The 26,334-nt window shown below is 37.3% G+C and overlaps 1 protein-coding gene across 2 annotated transcripts in view; it reads right to left on the reverse strand.

The window, feature by feature from the left end:
• dclk1a (doublecortin-like kinase 1a) overlaps positions 1–26,334 on the reverse strand; it is a 67,145-nt gene that overhangs the window by 9,163 nt on the left and 31,648 nt on the right. For both annotated transcript variants that reach the window (XM_030154351.1, XM_030154350.1), the window contains exon 6: positions 7,675–7,769. In XM_030154351.1, coding sequence (XP_030010211.1) covers positions 7,675–7,769 — 95 coding nt within the window. The remainder of the gene's footprint in view (positions 1–7,674; positions 7,770–26,334) is intronic.

Raw genomic sequence — 26,334 nt, forward strand, 5'->3', positions numbered from 1 at the left:
AACTAAAGACAAAATCTGATTATACCCTCCACCTCGTAACCTCCTGTCTGGTTGTCATGGAAGCAATGGTGATGGAGCGCGAGGATAGTCAGAACTGTAAATGAGTATCCAAATCCCTTCATTTCCCTGTCTACCTCCCTAGTCTCTTCTCTGCCAAAATGCTGTTGGCTACATTTTGACAACTTGAGTGTTAGCCTCCGCACTCGTAGGATCATTTTATTTTTTTATAAGTTGTATTTCTAATTCATTTCATCTCTCTTTTTTATTGCAGCTAGCAAATGAAACCTAGCCAGTGACAGAAGTGGTTACAGTTTGCCAAAAACGCAAAGGTATCAGTCAGGTGTAATATTAGGTGCTACTTCCAATCCTCATCCACTGAATATAATCCATGATATATGAGTCAATCTCAGCCTTCAATTTACTTTGAACCCACAGAAACCAGTATGGCAGCAATTTCAAGCACTATGACTTTCTAGTTGTTAACACATTCCTTTTTCATCTATTTTGTTTTGCAGCAGGTGAACTTATTTTTGATTTTCTCTTATTATCTATTCATTATGCACTGTTTTATGCACCTGAAAGTAGCACCTGAAACATGTATAGCATTACATAATAGTGTTTTTAATCAAAAAAAAAAAAAAAGTCTTCACAGTTTTAGAAATTGTAATGCGTTAAATCAGATACATTCCTTCTGGCTTTGCAGCAGCAGCCCAGTCTGCATCAATAACTATCAAATATAAAAACATGTTGGGAATTGGTCTCAGGCAGAGTTTAAAGGAAAGTAAATACACAAGTAATCTGTTGTGCTTTTATCAGGGCTGTGCATCGCATGAATCTCACAACACAGTACATATAATGTTACACAGGTTATGATTCAGTATACTTAGACATATTTCTTTACTTGAAGTAAGCCTTTAAGTTTTTAAAGAACATACTGCAATATGCAATACGAAATCTGTCTAAGAAGTTTGTTTTCCTACGTGATCGAAAGAGTGAGATCTGCATTTGTATTCAGCGCAATTCTGTGTAGCATCAACAAAATCTTTAATCATGACACGAATCTGTCTGCCACAAATCTTTGCATGCAGACCAGGGCAGGAAGTCATGTTGATTATTATTATTATCATTATTATTATTATTATTATTATTATTATTATTATTATTATTATTATTATTATTATTATTATTATTACGGGCCATTGCACTTTGCATTTGTAGAATGAATATATTTACTTGGTTATCGAGTAAAATGGACACATTATTGATCATAATAAAATGCAAAACCTTTATCACTACCTGTAGTTACTTTCCTTTTGTACTTTTACACAATAACTGCCACTGAATAAAAAATATTACACACTGAATCTGTAAATTGTGGCCTTTTGTGATTACATAATTGCACAGGCCGAAATTGCTTTAGACTATTAATTATAAAGTAGTACTCTGTTGAGAGGAGTGACAGAGGATCACGAAGCATATTGCAGGACTTAAGTGTATCTTTATTTCCCTGCACCCCTAGTGTTTGTACACAAAGGGGTGTTGATCATAATCCAACTTGTCAAACACTTTTCAGTCTTTAATTCTTTCACTCCAGCCTCATGTGAAACCCTGTGATTTCTCTGGTTTACAGTCAGACTGAGAAGAATCCCGGGGAGTCTCACTGTCATGCCAGAGGGAGGAAAAGGCCACCCATCATAATTACTTAGATGTGAAAACTATTTACAGTGTTGAGCTGCCCTATATCTCTGCCCAAGTAGCTGTCAGCTCTTTTACTCATCTCAGCTGCGACCTGAAAGCCACCCAGGTGAATCTAGCTGTGAGTCAGTCTGAGTTTGGTTTATGTAATGCTATTTTCGGTCGGGCGTTCATCCTAGAACAAGAAAACCCAGTTCATATCCATAAAGACCATGACCCTTGTGTGCTTTATCTCCTGAACGCCTCACAGTTCTTTTATTTCCTCATTCCGACTGGTATATTTACCTCTCTCGTGCCCTTATCTCACACCGAACCTTGTCCTCTATTCGCTTTCTCATTTTGAACTCCTATCTCTCTCTCTCTCTCTCCCTCTTCCTGCCACCGAGGGAAACAAAATGCTGTTGCTATGGAAACTGCTCACAGAGAGGAGAGAGGCAGCTTATGAGATTTTCAGAGTGGAGACAGAAGCCTATATATGGCGACTTCCTGTCTGCAGGCAGGGAGGTGGGTTCAACCTTCTATGAACATTGTGTCTTTCTCTTTCCTGTGTGAAAAACTATGAAACAGATGGAATGACAGACAGAGCTAGAAAGAGGAAGACAGGGAGGGACTCAAAGAAAGCCGTATGGAGTCTGGTCTACTTGGTATTGATCACTAGAGTTGGCAGGAAAGGTGGGAGCTGTCTTGTTATTGTTAGACTACCCAGCTTTCTCCCTGTTGCACAATACAACACACACTATTCCTAGTTCTACATCTCTATACTTTTTTTTTTTTATACCTTCACCGACTATGACTCACACCACTAAAAAAAAACACCGGCAAACCTTTTACATCATGGTCAGACACTGCTCTTCAAACCTGCAAGGGCAATACTAAGCGACTGAATACAGATAAGCACATAAATCTCAATTAAACAGAACGTCCATTATTGACCTTAAATGTGGAGACTCATCGCTTGTCAACAGTGGATTTTCAGGATTGAAAAAAATGCACCAAAGTTTTACATAACCAACTTAAGCGTATTGCTCGTCTTGGTCTGACTTTGATTATGCCATGCATCCTAAAGCCTTCTTCCGCTCTAACCCTCAGGCGTTAAAACCCGCAATCTCTTGCAGCATTTCTTGTCACTTTCAGTGTCATGGCATATCTAGCAAACCAAGATTTATTGGTGTTTACTTCAGTGAGGAGCAAAAAAAAAAAAAAAGTAATATGATAGAAATAGGATATTTTGCTTTGTCCAAACTTCCTGCTCAGTCTTTCAGATGAACACGAGGTACAGGAGATAATATTTCTTTGCTCAATTCTGTGTCTAGACTGACAGAAAACATAATCTATTTGACTCTCATCTGAAGAGATCAGCACTGTTCAGGGATTTTGTCCTCCTGCTCTGCCAGTTGGACACAGAAGTTTTCCAATCATGCTCCTTGAAATGTGATCAAATGCTTCAAAAAAAGAAAAAAAAAAATAGGAGGGAGATTTGGGCAGTCCAGATAAGAGGCAGAGGGAAAGGCAGATTAATGCACCTCTGGGACTATTTGTGTTGTAATCGCTGCTCTGCTGAATACAGAAGTGAGTTTAACAAAGGAGAACGCTGATAAACATGTATACAAAGACAATCATCACCGTCATAATCATGTGTAAATGATAAACATGTAGAACAACTGCTTATTAGCACACAAACAGCCGAGATAAGATGAGAAACATGAGAAGAAAACACAAAATGAAATGAAATGACAATGGATTTAATGACAACATCAACAAATACAAATTGATACTAATAATTAAGCAAAGAAAATACAAACAGAAACAAATGAGCCAAGGAAATCTGGTAGCTTTACATGAGAAATATGTCTGAGAATGCAGTGTATGTGCACTTTACTCATATTTACACACATTTTCATGTACATCAATTGCGGCACATTAAAAATAGGAGGTTGCTGATTTTTAGACGCAATAAAGATGCTTAAGTTGGAAAAGGCAGATGGAGTTGGAATCAATGCAACGCATACAGGTTATCGACTCACACTGGGATGTAAAAAAAGAAAGAAAACTCTTGAATTTGCAGCCATTGGTGACTTAAACAGTGTGTTCACCATACTGTCCTAGTCTCCTCAGACCAATTTTTCTCATGTACAGCAGCCAGGTTTTTTAATGGGTAAAGAAAAAAAAACATAAACTAGTGACATCAACACAACATGAAACAATAAACTGTAATAATAAAATCAGAAAACAAATAATACAATACAACACACTGACATGAGTGAGATGACATAATAATTAACAAATTCATAACAGTAACACCTCGGTCTGCTCTCTCTCTTTCACTCACACACACAAAAACACACAAATATGCACATACATCATTAAAATATGAATCACTTGACATAAAATATGGACATAAAAATTAGATATGGAGCATGCAATTCAATAGACTTATGGACAAGAATGACTCAGTGGTGAGAGGAGGATGTAGGTGACACTATGTTTGACAATTAGCACTTAGCCTCCCTCATACCCTTGTAAACTCATCTACGCTGCTTTCTTACTTAATCACAGCTGTTTTGTTTCCTGGCATCATAGAGCATTTGATTGTAATGCCTTCAATCTGTCAGATGCTGCTCTTTGCATATTGTCTGCTTTATTAATGATTCACTTCCTGTCTGTGTTTTGTGAGTGAAGGCTGCAACCTTGCCAGGGTATCGGGCTTATCTGTATGTGCTTCAAATCAGATAGCAGAAAACAGAATGCTGGAGTCTTAGAATGGAAAAATCTAAGAATGAAAAGGTGAAAGAAGTGTTCCTGAACGGCCTTTATGAAATGCAAAAGAAAAAGAGGGGGGAGGAGGAAGACTTCATGAATGTAGACTATTCTGCTTCTGTTGGTAATTCATAAAAATGGGTCATTCTAGCACAAGACGCAGAGCTTGTGCACTTGTACATCAACCTTGTGTGCACGAACAGTTTCCATGCTTTATATATATATATATATATATATATATATATATATATATATATATATATATATATATATATATATATATATATGTCGCTCTGAAGTACACATAAATGTATAAATAAAATCGAATGCAATGTCCCTGAAAATGTGAACAGGTCTGTGTGCTGGCATTCGTGCATGCATGAAAGGGAAAAGAAAAAGCCCTGACATGGTGTAATGCTATGTCTGTAGATTGTGCTCAGGGAAATAGGTTGCAATGGTCTGGACAGCACGAGTGGCCTATTTCAGGCAGCAAAGTGCCTCTAAGTGTTTAAATGCAGGGTCCGATGAGGTGAACTGTTTTAATGGAACACCAGTGGTAGGTCACTGAGATTCTGTGGCTGGACTTATGGTAACTGTAATTACATATTTAGCTGATATCTCACAAATCCTGTCATCTATAACCAGGATTTATAGAAGCAGAAGTGGTTAACTGTGAGTTTGGCATTTGAATTTTCAAGACGAAATATCAAAAAGTGTGAAGTTTGCATTTGTGCCGTACACTACCCTCAACCGTGCGAGTGTGTTTGAGCAGACGCGTCACGTGCGAAGAATGCAATTTTAGAGACTTGGCGCTGACTTCTCAGAGGGGCTTAGAATTCATCTACAAGGGAAATTATGTGAAGTTAATACCCTTTCATATGGGAAAGATGGAGGAGGGGGATTGGAGTAAGTGAGAATAGGGTGGGAAATGGAGTGAAAGAGAAATTAAAAACTGTCAGGGAGGGAAGGGGCAGAGGGAGAGGGCTAACAGGCGGGAGGATAGAAAATATAAGAAGTGGAGGAGAGAATTACACTGTAATATAGTTGAAGAGTGTGAAGCTGCAGAGAGGAGAGATAATGGGCTACGAGGCTTCCTCCTTCCTTCTCTCCAAGCCACTGCAGGCTTAGTATAGAGTGTCAGCCAGTACAAAGAGCACAATAATCTCTTGTACAGAAATACACACTCGACTTGGGTGCTAAACTTGAATTTAGCCACCGAGGCTAATGTCTGGAGAGAAAGATGGACAGTAATAAAAAGATAGTTTCATTAGTAGAGGATGGAGTTATAATGCTGTTATCCTCATGTTACATCTCTTTCACCTTTCTCCCCCTGACTTTTTAGAAATCTCGCTCTGTAGGAGAGAAGAACGCTGTGTGTGCTCTAGATTGTATTAACAGCCTCCACATAAATTCACTCCAAACGGAAGTAAGACCTCATAAATGAGTGCACTTTTCTACCTCTTCTTCTGTTAACACCGAAATCTGAGATGACCCACTTCCATTACAAATGACTGTGTATTACTCCAGTGCAACTTGTTCTGTTCTCACTGCAGCTACAGCCCACATCTGATCAGTTTCTCCTGCTCTCGCTGACCTTCATATCACATAGATGTAACCTCGTTGCTGCTGGATACAGATGCCTAAGGCCCAGACTCTCCACCATCCATTAATTTTCCCTGGCATATCAAATGTAGCACAAGAGTGAAGATACTGTGAGCAATAAATGAATTCTTTATGCTCTGCTGGTTTGAGTTTAGATACATGTGCAGCCTGGCGCACATACACACACATCATTCAGAAATCACTCTGTAAAGGGCACTGACTCCAACTGTGTCCTTGTCTTTTCTTTCATTAAAGACTTATGGGTGTGTGACAATAAATAGCTAAATAATGACAAGATAAATTAGAACCGTACCCCTGCTGTGAGCTATAAAAGTGCAGCACACTGTTAAGAATGTTGCACACTGGGAGTTTGAGTGATTACATTTGAGGAAAAACAAAACACATGCACTTTGCCTATTTGTGTACGTGACAGGTTCACATTTAATGCCGCGTCTGCATATGGATGTAACTCTGTGAGGCGAACTGAGACGATTTGTTTATGATGGAAGGAGCCAAATCAGCAGAAGGCTTAGAGCTCCTGCAAATTAAAGAGCTGCTGTGAGAAAACGTGTTCTGATGAGGACTCGGGCTGATATTAAAGGCTCAGCATCATCACGGTCAAGAACCAGATTAACAAATACTTTGATGTCCAACACGCACACATGCTCGCTCGCACACATGCTATACCCTTTACATGAACTCTGTCACACTGATGTCCACTTTTTTCCTTTTGAGTTGCATGCTCCTTTTCTGCGCAAGTTGTAATTTTATCTAAAGCAGTGTACACACTGTTTGCATCTCTCCCATTAGATTAAAACAGACTATGAACTTTTTAATGAGGAAGTTTTTTTTTAAAAAACCCAATCACAAGACACCAAAAACAAAGAACTGTTTGAATCTTGTTAGACTCACTAGTATAAAATATCTTTTTCACTCATTCACTCAAAAAGACATGCACAAAATGACATGACTTTTTAAAAAAAAGTACTCCTAGACCAGCAGTGCTTGGTACTGACTTGGTCTTTTTAACAATGCAATGCTCTGCTTGCTGTCTAACACAAGATGCAAACCAGTTCAAAGATAAAAACAGGCGGGAGGATTGATAAAACAATCACCAGTCTCATCAATAGTGGATATTGCACAAATTCTTCAGACAGATTAATTTCTAAAAGCCAGTTAATAGCTTCATTTCTGTGCTACAAAAGGCTGACAGAGTTGAGCTACTGGTTTGCAGGTGCAACAACATGACAGAAAAGTCGAATAAATGGAGGAAGTGCATTTTAAAACTACTAACACTGGACAAAAAATGGAACATTAGAGGATCCTAACGTGAGCCTGTCATTCACAGGAATCCCAGAGCAGCACTGAGGGGGGTCAAAAGTCAAAGCCCCACCCCCTTCTGAGAAACTAAAGATGTCTGGATGTTGTGGTTTCTTCGTTTTCTAGCGACTCTAAGATGTTGTTGGACTATGCTCAGTCACACCTTTGTCCTTTTCCTGAGAACATAGAAGGAATGTGTTATAGATTAAATGTCACTACATGCTAGGGGGTGACTGTTTAGTGTTTTTTGTTGTTTTATATGTGTGTGTGAGTGTGTGTATTTGTGTATTCTTGTCTTACCCGGCGTTGGCTGAGGCTTCCCGGGCTGGTTGGGGAGGGGCTGGGAGATTTTCCCGAATGAGGAGTGGACAGCTGACTGGCCGGCGTCCCGTTTACTGGAGGCAGAACAAGAGAGAAAATGGAGCAGGAGGGTGAATGAAATGGGTGAAAGTGGGAAAGAAACACTGACATAGAAGAGCTCCAACACGTGAATGCAGAATGTGTTTTTCTAGAACTGTTATATTTCTGGGTGTCTAACAACAGCCCACACTTCCGCCCTCAGCATCATCCATCCACATGAATGAAGCAGAGAAAGACAAGAGGGGGAGTTACATAAAATTCACTGAAATCCATAGCTTTTTTTTTTTTTTTTTTTTTTTTACTTTGGCTGAAGCACAGTTTAGTCCAATCTCTTAAGCTAGTCACATCTGAACACATACACAGAAGATTTCAGATTTCGAAAGCGCAGCAAGAAGTCAACATGCAACGACAAACTGCCCTTGTTTTCAAGCACATCAGTTCAGTGTACTTCTGACCTCTCAGTCTACTTTTCCAGCTGCAGCACAGCACGAGCCCAGCGGCATAACCTCATTAAACATGAATTAATCAACACAGCACTCCAATCCTGTGTATGCGGTCAAGCGAAAGCTCCAATTTAAAAAACAAAACCCTAATGGCATCATTAACCTGTAACAAACTTGCCTTGAGGGAGCGTCACCTCATGTCAACTCAAGGTTGCTTTATGCGACCTGAGTCATAGAATGGAGATTAACCCATAAAGACCCAAAAGTATCTACTGATGTAAACTGTTTAATACCTATTGATCCACAAATCGTATCAATACATGTAAATAATTGGTGTAAAATACAGTTTGACACCTTTTCATGGTCATCAGATTTGATCCATTTGGACGTTCAGAGGCTCCGTAGTGAACAACACCGTCATCTTCTACAACATTGATTCACCAGTAAAACCCATGGAGCTAGATTAGTGACAGTGGATGGACATGCTTGTTCTACGTTGAAATAATGATATATTTTGTTTAAAAAGCCACTTTTTCTTCAGTTTTCTCTGTTTCTGATATAATAAAATACAAATTTAATCTGAGGTTTTATGAGCATCTACATGAACAGTGAATTAAATATAAAGAAAATACATGATTTACAGTGAAAAAAACACAAAATACAGGGGATAATATGATAATAAATGCTGATAAATCAATTAAGAATGGTTAAATAGATAGAAAAATTAATTTGGGAAGTGCCACTGAAGAGTCTTTATGGGTTAAAAACTCCTCATATTGAAACTCATGTTCAGTTTTACTTAACTATTCAGTCATACAACACAACTGGATATGAGAGAGTCAGGTTTTTTGGGGTGAACGGGTCAGATCTCTGGATAAGAGCACATAAAAACCATCTTTGCACTGAACCTGATAAATAAATTACAACATCGACTGAGTGAAAGAAAATCACAGTCCATAATACACTGTTGCCCATAACATTGCAATAATGTTGTTTTCAGACACATTCCTCTTTTTATTCCTATTCATACACATCAGTAATCACCTTTGACCAGGTTTAATGATTACATACTGAGTCCCAGTTACACTTTATTGATCAAGAATACATCACATTGTCACAATCATTTCAGAAGACATAAAAAGGATTTATTCCAAATGTAATAGGCTGTAGTGTATTCACCCACAATCTGGCTAAAAATTAACATATTTACTGATGTCACCTAGTCCAATATAAAAAAATGTGATATTAATTTCAACAATATTCACTGTTTTTGAATTTATACAGTGAAATTGAACAAAAGTAGCATGAAAATAGCCTATAATTTATATAATTTCTTTGTTCCTTTATGTCTTATATTTATTTATTTCAATAGAGTGTGCCGAGAATATAACCAGATGAATCACTGCACTTGAATTTTCTACCTCTTCACTACAATCTCACCATGTAAAACATTATTTCCGAGCTTTTTTCTCATGTGGAAATCAGCATCCATTTTCAAAGCTCATTGTTATTAATGCAGCAAAGAAGTAAAAAAAAAAAAAAAAAAAAAAAAAAAAAAAAAAAAGCAGTGAGAACAAAGTAGTCGCTCTTTCTCTGTAAAATGTTTATTCTCCTGCCGAGATCAAAGAACTTCTTGAATTATTCAAGACGAGCAGATAAAGCTCATAGAGGATGAAAATAGTACAGGCTCCCACTACACCGCATCATCACACAACAGGAAGAATTACATATCAGCTAATATTTAAAAACACAAGCATTTTCTGTAGATTTTCATTGAGGAAATTCAGCATCACCGTTACGCACACGGACGCACACTCCTCCCAGTTACACAACCATAAACATTATCATAAAATGGCATCTCCTGCTGAGAATAAACCCGGCACAGAGGTCCTTGTTGAGAAATTTTGGCAATAACCACCTCCACATTGACCGGTGGGTCCAAACAGCCGAGCGTAAAAAACCAAATAGGAGCGAATAAAGTATAAGGTGGTGAAAAAAGAAAAGATGGATAAATGAAAGATGTCATTTCAGCTCCTACCTTCTACTTCCAACATGATAAAAGAAAAACACAGTGATAATCCGAAGCGGGGTAGAAAGAGGAAGAATGTGAAGGAAGAGCACCTCCGAACGTCTGAGTGTGATAGTAAATTGTGGTGAATGGAGGAGAAGGAGCAGTGCTGTAGTACACTGAGGCTCAGAGGCGGAGAGGATGCTTGCGCAAACGCTGACGCGCACCGGGAAAGAGAGAGTGAGGGAGAGAAAGACAGAGAGAGAGAGAGAGAGAGAGAGAGAGAGGGTGGAAGTAAAAAAAAAAAAAAAAAAACAGCATCTTGAATTTTTAGATTTGTGCTGTGTACAGACAATCGATGAGCTCGGTTGGTGTTGGGAGGAGGCAGATCAGACACATACATGAATCCCTAGGCTTCTATTGTTTCCTATCCAGACCTTCTCCAAGAAGAGGTACTGCTATTTTAACACTAAAATTTCACCCAAAATCACCTGCTGTAGTGTATTTTGCTGCATTGTGTTGCTTATTCTTCCTCATAAATTACAGAATGAATAAGAACTCGGATAGCAAAATCACACTGGTCTACAATTTTTTTGAAATGATTTGCTTCAGAGATTAAATGTGCTAAATGTTACATATTTTAATAAGATTAATTGGAAAATAAATGACAAAAGTGCCGGTTTGCTGATGGTTTCAAGGTATAGGATTAAGTGATATTACACATACAGGGTGGGGAAGCAAAATTTACAATGAACATTTAGTTGTTTTTTCTCAGCAGGCACTACGTCAATTGTTTTGAAACCAAACATATATTGATGTCATAATCATACCTAACACTATTATCCATACCTTTTCAGAAACTTTTGCCCATATGAGTAGTAATCAGGAAAGCAAACGTCAAAGAGTGTGTGATTTGCTGAATGCACTCGTCACACCAAAGGAGGTTTCAAAAATAGCTGGAGTGTCCATAAAGACTGTTTATAATGTAAAGAAGAGAATGACTATGAGCAAAACTATTACGAGAAAGTCTGGAAGATACTGTTAAAGAAGAATGGGAGAAGTTGTCACCCGAATATTTGAGGAACACTTGCGCAAGTTTATGGAAGCGTGTGAAGGCAGTTATTGAGAAAGAAGGAGGACACAGAATAAAACATTTTCTATTATGTAAATTTTCTTGTGGCAAATAAATTCTCATGACTTTCAATAAACTAACTGGCCATACACTGTCTTTCAATCCCTGCCTCAAAATATTGTAAATTTTGCTTCCCCACCCTGTATATATTGGTTTATGTACATTTATATAATAGTTTTATAAATCTTCCACTAAATAGAACCTGTAAAATGAATGTATTCTAATGTGCAGACAGTGTTTTGAAGTAGATCTTGTAGCTCTGAGATAAATATTCCCTTTGAGTCAAACCCATTCTCTTGTTAATTCTTGAATTTCACATTTTGACCCAAGGCTGTATCTTGGAAAGTTCAGCCAACCAGCATTTTTTACTTGATTTTTCTTTATCAATGACTCTCATGTGGTAAAATTTCATTACTTTTATTCTGGAAGCATTTTCCTTGTTGACCAGTGTCATTATAGCTTAAATCTGGCCCAAAACCGGCATGATATTTTGGTAAAGTTCTGGGCGGATGTATAGGCCCTAAATGGCCCAAAATAGGCATGCCAAAATCAAACCAGAAGGAAGTCAAAATTCACCCAAAACTAATTGCGGACTTCCAAAATATAGCCATAATTGTCCCAGAAAAGCCCCAATTCCCCATAATCCAGCCAAAAAGTAGCTAAAACTGACCCAAAGAGAGGCCAAAAGGAGACCAAAATTTGTGTTGATCATGCTTTTAAAATGAAGTGGGGTTTTCTTCTGGGTAGAAATTCCCACTCTTTTCGCAGTGTTTTGGCTTTACAGAAATATGCCAAAACACAACCAAAACACAACCATATATGGAATAAGATGTTGCCGCTCTTTAGTCAATCTTCTGGCTTGCCATAAACATGCCATACCATCCCTATACTTGATCCCGCTCTTTGCCCAGTCTTTTGGTTCACCAGACATATGCCATAACTCAGTCATATATTGCTGGTGCCTCCATATCTATAATGGATAACCTTAATCATAGCATAGTTAAGCCTAAAGGTTTTCATAATTTACATTTACATTTATGCATTTGGCAGATGCTTTTTTCCAAAGCGACTTACAGGGGAAAACCAATCAAATCAATCAATCAATCAATTAATCAAATTTTATTTAAATAGCACCAGATCACAACAAAAGTTATCTCATGACACTTTATATATAGAGTCGGTCAAAATCAGACTCTAAGCCAATTTAGAGAAACCCAACAGAATCCTCTTGGAGCAAACACTTGTGACTGGTGACAGTGGTGAGGAAAAACTTCCCTTTAACAGCAGAAACCTGGAGCAGACCCAGACTCCTGAAGGATGGACGTCTGCCTTGACCAGTTGGGGTTAAAGAGAGAGGGTAAAGGAAGAGAAAAAGAGAGAGCGATAGAGATAGAGACAGGGGGAGAAGGGGGGAGTAGGGGGAGACACATGGATGCAGTTGAGGATAAGTGAGTGATGACGATGCAGGCAGGAGAGAGGCAGGACCACCACAGCAGGACCAGAGATGATCCTGGGAAAATCTGTGATAATCCTGGGAAAACCTTATTAATATATTTAAAATGGAATGGCTGAAAGTGCTAGGACAGGAGGTGCTCTTGGATGAGCTGGGTCTTCAGGAGCTTCTTGAAGATAGGCAGGGACGCCTCTGTTCTCGTAGTGCCAAAAGAAAGCCAAAAATGCCAAATGTATGCCAAAATATTTGCTATCTGGGAAGTAGGCTATCAATAAAAGCTGAGGGCACTGACACATTGTCAATTTGAGGCGTTACACTATGAAATAGCAATTTTAACTCTCCGAGAGTTAAAATGAACTCTCATGGGAATCACTAGTACAGCGTTTTTCAACCTTGGGGTTGGGACCCCACGTGGGGTCACCTGGAATTCAAATGAGGTTGCCTGAAATTTCTAGTAATTGATTAAAAAAAATAAATAAATTTAAAAAAAAAAAAAAAAAAAAAACAACTTACTAATAAAAAATATATGGTGGGTTGAGAGAGACAGCCACAATCCATAAAAGACATGACAAACTGTGAAGCTGAAACTGAAGCACCGTGGTACTGTTTATCTTTCAAATGTTCATTGTGGTCGGTTTAAGACAGGGGTGTCAAACTCATTTTAGTTCAGGAGCCACATTCAGCTAAATTTGATCTGAAGTGGGCCGAACCAGTAAAATAATAACATAACAATATATAAATAATGTCAACTCCAAACTATTCTGTTTTAGAGCGAAAAAAGTAAATTCACATTATGAAAAGGTTTACATCTACAAACTATTCTTTCAAAAGAAGTGAATAACAAGAACAAACTGAAAAAAATAAGCGTAATTTTAACAATATTGTGCCTCAGTTTATCATTTACACATGTACATTATAACTTACAGATCACAGTGGATCTACAAATACACCAAACATTTAATATCAGGAAGAATCTTGTTAAAATTGTACTTACTTCTCTTAAGACATTTCAGGTTGTTCATATTTGTTCAGGTTATTCACATTTTTTGCAAAATTATACTTTGTTTTAGTGTAAAAACATGAAAATATTTACATTTACAAGCAGAAAAATTTGGAGTTGTCATTATTTATATGTTATTATGATAGTATTTTACTGGTCCTGCCCACTTTAGACGGAATTGGTCTGAATGTGGAACCTGAACTAAAAGGATTATTAATATCTTATTTTTGCATTTCACAAATTCATCCCAAGGGCCTGACTGGACCCTTTGGCGGGCCGGATTTGGCCCCCGGGCCACATGTTTGACACCTGTGGTTTAAGACATTTCAGGTTGTTCATATTTGTTCAGGTTATTCACATTTTATTGTTAAAGGATTGTTTGTTAATGTAAATATAATACAATAAATGTGAAATATATTTGTAACTAGATGAATTGCAGTCTCTGTAGATATTGCTGATAGCTGAGGCTTTGCTGGAACATAACTGAACCACAGTCCACCCACCCAGATAAATGCACAGGCCAGTACTATTACAAACATTCCACCCAAGTCAGTAGTATTTCACACATTCTGCTTCAGTCAGTACACTCATTGTTTTCCTTTATGTAATAGTAGAAGAAACACTGGCATGTCATGATCCTGGTATTTAATTTCCTCTTTAGCTGGTGCCACATTAGTGACTGTCAGCTTGTCGTTATATTTGAGGAACGTCAGCGGTGGTGTCTTATTCTCTTTTAATCCACCAGTTTGATGAAGTCTATCCAGAAAAAGCGATAACTGCAAATGTTGCATGATTCAGTGCTTCTAGAATCCATTTCTCTAAAAGGTATCATAGATCTCATCCCTCCATTCTCTCCAGAAGACCCACTAGTCTTGAGTAGGATTCCAAGTCTGAGATAGTATTCTCCAGAATATGGGGGGCTGTTTTTGTTCAGTTTGTTGGATGAAGGTTTTGTCAGCTGTGTTTGTGCTCCTCTGTGTGTCCATAAAGGTTTAAATCAGTCTAATTGATTGAATTGGGTTTGGCTTTGAGATGCTTTTAAGGAACATTGTTTTTATACTTTTAGTACCTTTTAAAATAATGGTGATGTTTTATATGTATGTTCTTATCAGTTTTAAGTTTGTTTTTAGTACTGACTTTCATCGTGTTTATGTATATCAGTGTGGATGTACGGCTGTGATTTCCATTTTGTGTAACTTCTGCTGCTGCTGTCTTGGCAAGGACACTCTTGAAAGAGATGTTTAATCTCAATAATCTTTTTTTTCCTGGTTAAATAAAGGTTATAATAATTAGTAAGGGGTGGATTATCCCCCAACTATCCCTTTTACCTGTCTGTGTAGGATATCAGAGATCTGACTGTCTGAAGCTCAGACCTCCAGAGCTAAGGACTGGGTGCATCCAACCGAGGCTGACTGAGGCTGACTGAGTGGTGTACCCAGCCTGCCTCGGAGGGCCCCCATCGGCCGCACATATGTACGGATTTCATACATAACACATTCCCACACAGCAGGACAGAGACACCCTGTCGCCCCAGGAGTGGCTCTTCTCATGACTGCTGAATGTGTCAGCAGTCACACAAAATATATTTTTCATCACATGCATGTATTTACTATAGTACCCCCATGATAATATGCACACAAAGTATGCACATAACCCTTACAAACACAAAACAATTTACTCTCAATTCTATCAAATTATAACTATTTCAAAATTGCAACAAAACAAACAGCTCAGAGAAAAACCTCAGATCAGTGAGTTTGTGCAAATGTTCTGTGGGATCGTCCCAATTTCAGGCACAGTACACTTAAAAAGGTAAAACATAATGTTAAAAATCATTTTGACAACAATAATGGCCTTTCATCAGTATGAAACTGCCTGCAGGAAGGTCATCATCCTTCCATTAGAGTAAATATCAATATTGCCTTGGAGACGAATGTGAATTTGGCCAATACTCTCTTGTTTGGTTTTGTCTGTATAATTTGTGTCACACCCTAACAGTTTCCAGATGCACATTTGTCCAAATATTGATAAGTACATTTTTATGGGCCGATAAAGCCAAGAAAGCATCAGAAACCCTGTAAAAGTGTCTCTGCCAGCAGCTGAACCTCCAGGTATATGGAGGATTAATTTTTGTATCAGGTTGGTCCTTATTTTTCAACTTTTAAAAGTTCATGCTCTCACCCCACCAATATGTTGGAATGAATAAAAAACAAAATGGACAAAATTTTACCAATATGAATTAATATTTAGAGGTTGCTCAGGACCTTTGAAGTTTAACACAGACTATGCATATTTGGGATTGAATACTTTTGATTTTGCCTTCATATCTCCATGAAAATGGTTTTATCTTGCCTTATTTGGTATCATTTTTTTCAGTACAACCTCACCTGTGTGACTGTATGTTTTTTTTTTTTTTTTATTTGACATGCTGTATTAACACACTAAACCTAAAATCACACAAAAAATTAAATATGAAAAAACAATAATAATATGAAAAATGAAATCCAAGTAGGAAAAAGATTTTTTTATTTTTTATTTATTTATTTATTTTTTTTACTGTTTTTCACCAAAAACATGTTGAATGAACCATTTTCATAACTTAGAATGAACAAATAAATAGAAAACTTCAAAACAATAATGAAAAATGTTGTAAATAAGAAAGTTATATACTAATATTTAAATTAAAATACAGATACTACCTCAGGTGGGGTTCATTTTGTTTGTTTTTTTTTTTTCTTTAAAAATAATCTGGTGTCACAATATGATGAAACAAACATGTTCAATGAACCATTTTCACAACCCAGAAAAGTATATATAACTATTACAATGATATCCAAACATTCAGCTGTCATAAAATTTCACCCAGATACATCCCTTATACCACTCTAAAACAGTTCCTGTCCACAACACAGAGGTTCACATCACAGGCCTCCCACTTCCACAGTGGGTCAGTCCTGTTGTTGTTCACCTCTAGGCAGCATCTGTGGCCTATTTCAGTCTGCCTTTGGCCTTCTGGTTTATGTCTGGACCAGAGGAAATGGGCACAGGACCATGATCTGTTCTCTGCCTTGAGGAACACCTGCCACAAAGCTGACACAGCAGCTCCACCACCGTAGGCAGCACTGCAAGAAGGTCCTGGGTTCAATTCCAACACCAGGAACCTTTCTGTGTGGAGTTTGCATGTGTTTGCGTGGGTTCTCTCCGGGTAATCCAGCTTCCTCCTACCACCCAAACACACGCACTAGAAGGTTAACTGGTTAATCTAAATTGCCCTTAGGCATGAATGTGAGAGTGATTGGTTGTTCGTCTCTACATGTCCAGGTCCTTATTGAAAATGAGAATCAGTTCTCAACTAACTTACCTGGTTAAATAAAGGTCAAATAAAAATAAATAAAATAAAACCATGAAGTCTTTGTGTGTCATGGGTTGTATCTGCCTGGTACTGCTGATCTTACAGTGTAAGATAAAGGCTTTTATGATGATCATGTCCATACAGTGCAGAAACAGTCTTGTACCAGCGAGCAGATCCTGTGTGTGGAGTATTACTGGATCAGCTGGTCTGACACATCTGGACCTGTCCATCCATACAAGCAGGAGAAGTGTTTTTGCTTTGTTTGTTTGTTTGTTTCTATGATGTATTATGTTTTTTTACCACACTACCACAATGCCTGTTATTAAAAATAATATTGTGTTTCATTTTGTTGTGCGTTCTTAAATAGTACAATTTCTGCAAATATGAGGGATTCCGGAAATATTCAAAGGCGCTGAACAACCTCTAGACATTCTAGAAACAATTCAAAATTTTGCACAATGTGTTTTATTTGATATCCTAACACATTTAGGGGGTGAGGGTTGAACTTTTAAAAAAACAATCATAATATTGACCCCATATAAGGACCACCCTATTGTTAAAATCTCCACTTCCTGGTTGGGGAGGGGCAGGACCTGGCCACACTTATCAGGCCACACTCAACCATTTAAGACAGGGGTGTCAAACTCATTTTCTTCTGGGGTCCACATTCAGCCCAATTTAATCTGAAGTGGGCCGGACCAGTAAAGTAATAGCATGATAGCCAATAAATAATGACAACTTCAAATTGTTTTAGAGCAAAAAATGACATTCAATTATGCCAATATTTATGTTTGCAAACTATCCAAACAAAAAAGATGTGAATAAGCTGAAAAAAATGAAATTTGTTAAGAAATATAAGTACAATTTTATCAATATTTTGCCTCGACTTACTATTTATACATATGCATTACAGATCTGATCTACAAAGGCACAAAACATTTAGTAACAGGCAGAATATTGTTCAAATTGCACTTCATTTTCTTTAGACATTTCAGATTGTTCATATGTGTTCAGGTTATTCACATTTGATTGTTAAAGAAGAGTTTGTTAATGTAAACATTTTCATAATTTAATGTTTTTTGCACTAAATCAAATAGAAAAAAACGGTGTTGTCATTATTTATAGGTTATTATGATATAATTTTTGAGTTTGATGCCCTAACTTGCACTTTACAAATTCATCCCATGGGCCGGATTAGAACATTTGGCGGGCTTTTTTCGGCCCCCGGGCCGCGTGTTTGACACCTGTGATTTAAGAGGAAGGATCAGGCCCAGCACATCCTCTTTTCCCTTTGTTTGACAGGGAGCATGTGGCCTGAGGAAGAGACTAAGACTTAAATACATTGACTGGATATAGATGCATATGTGAGTGAGTTATATTTTGTGTTATGGTTACCTGAATATCCTTAAGTATGTTTGGAATTGTTTTGGTAATGGAAGTATTGTTTTCCTTAGTTTAAGATTTACGTCATCTCATCCATGTCAATCATCAGTTGCTCCATTTATCCTGTAATAATCCTGCTGAAGACAAAATAAAAGCATAAACAGAATCCCTGACCAGTTTCATATCTGACCGTATGCCAATGCAGAAGTTTTAATTATTCCATTGCAATTAGCCCTTCAGTATCGCCCTTCATAGTTTTTACTCTATTGTGTATTAACTGCCTCAACACCAAAAAGTCTCCCGTTAAACAGATTTACTCGTGAAAGATAGAGAAAGGTGAGACCTGAAGTATCGGAGCGGTGTTGGCTGACACCATCTGCAGCTCTCTGTTAATTTTAGCTTGACATGAGGCAACAGAGACCAAAGAGACAGATGGTGAGAGAGGAGGAAAAGAAAGTACGTATGTGTGCAAATTGTTTTCTCACATTATTTTGGGTCTGTGTGTATAGGTGCTCAGCTGCGGTTGTGACATCATCAGCAGAAGACGCTCGAGAGGTGGCAATATCTGTGTGACACATGATAACCTGCTTTAGCATTCGGGGTGTGTATTGGAAAGAATCTAGCGATACAATACAAATCACAATACTAGGATCATGATATGATATATCACGATATATCACGATACAGTTAAAAATGCAATTTTTTTTCGCTTGTTTCTTAATTTTTTTTATGATTATTTCCTGAAGGAATTGAATTACAGCAGAAATCTGCACAAATACAAAATACATTTTTATTTGATCACAACAGGATCTAATGCTGTATCACAAAATGTTCCTGTGTTCAAACTTAAATTATGTTTTACAGACATTACAGTTTAAGATCCTGCTCAAATGTTCATATTCTATTAGTTCAGAACTAACATCAGAACAGTATTTTAGTTCAATCCCAACAAAGGAACTAACATTATTGAATAAAAGAGTGTTAAATAATAATAAAGAAAAAAGACAAACAAACAAAAAAAAAAGAACCACTACGATATCTGCATTTGAATAAATACCTAAAAATTTCAATACAGCACTTTTTAATATCGATACAGTATTGTGAAATGAAATATCGCGATATATTACAGAACCAATACTTTCTTACACCCCTACTCAGCATCACATCATATCATAACTTGATCTGGCCTTTTACTCCAAAGTAGAAAATGCATGAAATTATATTGAACACCAAAAGACTGATTCACTGCTGTAATTATAGTAATGATGAGAGTATGTCTGAAGAGTTAATCACCTGGAATCCACGAGCACTAGAATTACACTGTCATTTATCTGAACAATTTAATAATCCTTGTTTGTGTTGAATGATTGCCTGTTTACAATACAGCCATGAGAAGCAGACATGAACTAAAGAATTATGATTACATTAATTTATGATTCACTGTAGGCCTCTGTGATTTACCAGTAATTCTCTTTGTCTTAATGCTTTTCAAATAAGAGCGAAGGAGGGTGAAGTCTGTGCCGGGAAGCGGGCTGGTGAGTTGTTTGTTATCACCGTGCTCCTGAATTGATTTAGCATATTTCTCAAAGGGCTCATGTTTCGAAACCAGACAAGATGAGACATTGTGTTGATCTAGTCTGATAAAGCAATGCTGAAGATAAGACGTGCCGATTTCAGCTTTTCTTCATTCATTACCCGACTAGTTTAGAATCTTACATCCCCTTCATTTTACACCTTTCCCTCTCAATTTCATAAATACTCCACTTCATTTAATATTTTATTTTACAGCTCGGCATTTGTGTGATACAGAAGAGTGACAGAAGTGTTTATTATTATGTAATGGAAAGGACTGTCATAGCATCAATCACAGCCAGTAACTGTCTTCTAAAATGCACAGTATGTCATTTCTTTCACTCAGAATTTTTCAGTCAAAACAAGAATAAATCATAAAGTACTGTGAGATCATTGTCACTTTCACCATCTGTGCAAAGTTGCCCATCGTCTTCCAGAAAGAGCAGATAGTGTAATAATTATTGTGTGGAATGCATTTACTTTTATTCACATTATAAATGTCAATGTTTTAAAGGAGTCATATTTTGCTAAACCTACTTTTATTAGTTTTTGGTACATTTATTTGTGTATTTGAGGGCCATATTAGTTCAAAAAAGTTTGAATTTGAACCCTCCAGGTGCTGCAAAGTTATCTTTATATTCATTTTGGCAAAAATCAAGCGGATTTCTACAACCTGTTTTAATTTGCTATGTCTGTAACTAGTTATGTCACGACATTTGCACATATAAGGTCAAAACTTCTGACGAACATTTCTCCGAGTACGACATAATTGTTTATCAGCAGCAGTTGTAGTAAAAACTGAAAATAGGTCCAAACTTTGAGCTGATTACCTAAAATGTTCAGTTTTTGTTTGTATTAATGAACACAAGTGGCTGAAGGGGACAGAGCAGCACGGTCAACAACCTGGAGAGGGCGGGGCTTGAAGTGGCTCATTTGCATTTAAAGGGCCAGCGCTCAAAACGACCTTTCTGGTGTCATTACTCAGAAATAGGGTTGAAGATGGACCTGTGGAGTTGAATTAATGAAGAATTCAGACCCAAACATAGCATTTACAGTCTATGTAGACTACAGGGAAATTATTATTTACATGTATTGATAGGATTAGTGGATCAACAGGTATTAAACATTTTAGATCGATAGATAATTTTGGTCGATGTTGGATGTTTGGGTCTTTATGGGTTAATATAAGTGATAATTACAGATTTCTCTGATTTTGTATATTGTTGGAAACCTCTCATATAATTTAAGCACATACCTAAAAATATGTACATAGGTCTAGTTGTTTTTTTGGGTTTTTTTATAATTTAATGTAGAGATGTCATATAATATTACTTTAGGCCTGATATCAATCTTAATTTTTGTTATATACACACTTTAAGGGTTTTTACATTAGAATACTAAGGATAATTTGATATTTCACTTCACTTGTTTTTTTTTTTATTGAATCCATTCTCCCTGTATGTTTTATATTCCAACAGTCTGTTTGTCCCTCTGTCTCATCAGTCCTTTTGTCTGTCCTTCACACATTCCTCTGTAGTGTTGATCGGTCTCAGCTGCAAACACACAATGAAGAGCATCCACATACAGAAGGACACCAGGTGGTGTGTCGCAACACATGAGCGTCTCTCGCACACTTCTCGTTTCTGTATCTGTCACCATCTCAAACCAAATCCATGCTTCAAATCTTCCTCATACAGCATCTTCAATCCAGATTATTAGATGTGATAAAGAATATTATGAACACCTTTGTTGGCTGAGCAGAAAATGAAAATGGCACTTCAAGGCTACTGTCAAAACACTTGAAGATCAGCAGCAAGCTTTTAAATTAATGGAGTTCTTTATTGTGTTCCACCAACATGAATAAGGAATAATAATGAAAAAACAACTAAGAACACAGGCTTCCTAATGTCAGATGGATTTTTTTTAATCTCATCCCCATACATTTAAAAGGTTTAAAATGTGACTTAAAAAAAAGAAAAAAGATACAACATGCAATGGCACCATATTTTGTACAAAAAAAAAAAAAATGAAAGAAAAGTTTATATATTTTTTTTGTTATTTTTACTAGGGGGGCACGATTTACTACTGCACAAAACTGATTCACTGTGTAATGGAGAAAAAAACCCACTGGCATGTGTAGGCTTCCTCCCAAAGAGACTATGAACAAATGCAGAGTGAGTTGGTGCCACTGAGTTTGACAAAAAAGGTTCCAGGCACTGGTTGTTAAAATACTTAAAAAAAATAAAATAAAATAAAAAAACAGAGTTTATTCTGTGTATAGGCTGCATACTTTTACAGATGGACAGACTTAGAATGGCTTTAGGCTTACAACAATGACGGCAAAACATTCAGATGTTCAAAAAATAATTGGTATTCATTCCATATGTTCTTTAAGTTTTGCAGACAAAGCCTAAAGGAGCCACATCTGGCTGAGCAGCCGTGGGTTACAGACAACTGGCCTAGAGGACATCTGCTTTCCATGTTGCCTTGACATTATGATGTCGTCCATTGAAGTAAGCTGGTTAGTGAATATACAAGAGTGGACTTTTGGGGGGATTTTTCCAATACTCTGTTATCAGGAGGTTAAAATGAAATGGTAGTGTAAATGCAGCAAGTTTAGCATTTTAAAGGGGTCATATTTTGCTAAACCCACTTTTATTAGTCTTTGGTACATTTATTTGTGTATTTGGACCCTAATAGTTTTAAAAGTTTGAATTTGAACCCTCCAGGTGCTGCAAAGCTATCTTTATATTCATTTTTGGCAAAAATCAAGTGGATTTCTACAACCCGTTTTAATTCCTGCTTAATTTGTTACCTCTATAACTAGTTACATCACGACATTTGCACATATAAGGTCAAGACTTCCCAAGAACATTTCTCCGAGTACAATATAATTCAGTGGTTCCCAACTTGTTTTGGTTCGTGACTCCATTTTAACATCACAAATTTCTGGCAACCCCAGACATTCAAAATGGAAACTTTTTTTTTTTTTTTTTTGCTAACATTAATTTGTTTTTGATCATGTAATAGTTTGCTATACTATGTTGCAAGTAAGCGTTAATTTTAGATGACATTTTGGCTATTTAATGTATACTATTATGGACGGAGGCAGAAAAGCCAGGTGTAGATTACTGCATAAAGTGAGAATTTTATTTTCCTTGGTCAGGATATGTACAGTCAGTCCAGCTTGGATTTACAAGGCTGACAATTAATACTGAACAAACAATAACTCAAACTATGAATTATGAAAGAGCTGCAGCATCTGAAACTGACCACAATGAACATTTGAAAGATAAACAGTACCACAGTGCTTCAGTTTCAGCTTCAGAGTTTGTCACGTCTTGTGTATTGTGATTGTCTCTCTCAACTCACCATATGTTTTTTATTATTATTATTTATTTATTTTTTTAAATTTATTTTTATTAATCACTAGAACTTTGGGGTGACCCCATTTGAATTCCAGGCGACGCCACATGGGGTCCTGACCCCAAGGCTGAAAAACACTGCCATAATTATTTGTCAGCAGCAGCGGCTGGAGTAAAAACTGAAAATATGTCCAAACTTCAAGCCAATTACCTAAAATGTTCAGTTGTTGGTTGAATGGGGCAGAGCAGCACAGCCAACAACCTGGAGGAGGTGGGAAATGAAGTGGCTCATTTGCATTTAAAGGGCCAGCGCTCAAAACAACCTTTCTGGTGTCATTACTCAGAAATAGTGTTGAAGATGGACCTGTGGAGTTGAATTAATGAAGAATTCAGACCCAAGCATAGCATTTACAGTTTATGTAGACCACAGGGAAATGTTTTAAAATGCATAATTCATTAAAAAAAAAAAAAAAAAAAAAAAAACACTCCATTAAAGCAAAATCATATGTATTGGACATAGCCTAAGATCTTTGTTACCATGGGAATGATCCAGAAAACCTAAATTTGGAAATTCTCATTGATGACCTGCAGCAATTAGCTTATAAATTCATAAATATTCCTCAACCTGAGCCAATGTTCTTCACATAATTTTTACAGCCGTTCTCCTTGTGTAACACTAAGGCACATTACTAGAGGTTTTAAATGTGCTCGGTGAGTTTGGCTGAATTTTACCTTTTCAGTGGAATTCAACGGTATACGATCTGTCGAAACATCATAATCATTTTGTTCATTTTAGATCTTACCAGGGGACATTAAAATTGACATTGGTGATCTTTTAAGGTCATCTCAGGGGGAGTCTGATGGTGAAAAAAGTGTGACTGGTGAGGACTCCTTTGCTGTGATGTGTTTACACCTAAAAAATGAAATGTTTCCCTTCAGTAAAACAAACCATTGGTATCAACCGATTAAAATGAGAAATACGTGTAATAATTTGCAGTTTGTTTGTGGTTTGATAATATTGAAAAATGAGAGTAGACTTTCAACTATTTTTCAGTTTTTATGATGAAAAAAACTGACCACCAGCAAGGTCTTCCTGCAAGCCCACTGAATACAGAACAGATGTTTTATGTATGTAAGACATGTAGTAGAGCACAGAATATCAGCTTTTGTTGACTATCACGGCACAAACATTTCAAGACAAATGGTTTTCGAGGAAAAGGAAAGTATAATGTGTTTTTTAAGAGAAAGAAATAACAATGTATAACCGGACAACTGAACATTAAGATTAAAAGCAGCAGTGTTTGTGTCGAACAATAGGGTCCATTAATTATTTGCCATGTGCTTCCGCTGCTCCGCTGGTACAAACAGGTGATGTTTTTTAGGAAAAAGATGCACACATTGTGGTTCAAAACAGACAACAGCTATTCACAAACATCAGACGGCACACAGGGGGGAGGCATTTCTCAGAAGTGATAATGCAAAGGCAGTCTGACTAAGGTTTCCAAGAGGACAGAGAGTCAGTCTGCTCCGTTCTCCACTGCAGGCCATTTCACAGGAAGTCACTGCCATATTTGGTCGTTACACACTATTGTATCTGTAGCTCCTACTGTTCTGGGTTTCCATGGCAACCTAGACGAGTCAATTTCTTTTTTACCCTTACTCTCTATCTCCGTCTCTTGTTTTCTCTCTCTGTCTGTCTGTTTCTCTCTCTCTCTTACACACACATATACACACACACACACACGTATACATATAAAGCTCTATATACCATTATCAGGACGTGGTTTAGCCAATAACGAGATCAGATAGCTTATGACTCACTCTCATAACCTTTTCCCCAAAGTTTATGAGCATCTAGAACTTTCTCCGCTCACCACAGCTGTTCCCCTCCTCCCCTATTTTTTCCCTGCTTCACCTTTTCCCTCTACAGCACAACACTGAATGCATGCCTATTAGCATTATGCCTTCTAAAATCCATCACAGCTGTTTTTGAGCTGCGGTGTACTTGATAAACATATGCGCAGTCACTCGCGCAGACATGTGCCCAAATACAGCATGTGTCTGTGCATACGTTTTGGCTTCAACAACAGGTGGAACGATTTCTTCTTTCTGGGGAGTTTCTATGTGTTGCATCAGGCATCGAATCTTGCCTCCCCCACCCCCCCCCCACCCCCCCACCCCCACCGCCAACAAAAAAAGAGCACTAAAATTACAAAATAATAAGTGCTATGATAAAAGTCAAAATGCTCCATTGAATAAATATGTGTTAGACACACATAGTCAAAACTCAAGCTGTGCAATCAGTATGTGAACAACTTGATATTTGTCAGAGCTTCAGACTAATCACAGTCTTTATGAGCTTTGAGGGGGAATTAATGATTTAGATTAATTAATGATGCGTCCTAATGAATGCCTGCTATTTGTGCTTGTTATGCCTGCTGCAGGATTTGGGTTTTTCTAAAGAATTTGCAGCCATATAAGCATCATTATCAGACACAAAAATTTCATCTTGTACCAGTGCAACCCATCCCCATTTTTATTACATTTCATTAGTATGTCAGGTGAAGAACAGCTTCTGTTGAGCTGCAGGATTGAGTCACCAGCCCCCCTCTTCTTTCCTTCTCATCTTCACTCCTGCTCCCTTTCTTTTTCTTTTTCTTTTTTTTTTTTTTTTTTTTACCTCTTATCCCTGTTTGCCTTTTTCTCATCTCCCCTGTGAAATCATTCTCATTTGAATTCATATTCTGCATGCAACAAGACACAAATCGCACACAGAGACACATTAGGCTAAACACTGGCAGACACTCTGCAGAGCACTGATTTCTATTCAATGTTTATTCATGCTGTTTTCATTCGCTGCGACGCTGATTAAGTAATGAGCTAGAAAATACC

This window comes from Sphaeramia orbicularis, chromosome 14 (assembly GCF_902148855.1).
Source record: "Sphaeramia orbicularis chromosome 14, fSphaOr1.1, whole genome shotgun sequence".
NCBI classification, from domain to species: domain Eukaryota; kingdom Metazoa; phylum Chordata; class Actinopteri; order Kurtiformes; family Apogonidae; genus Sphaeramia; species Sphaeramia orbicularis.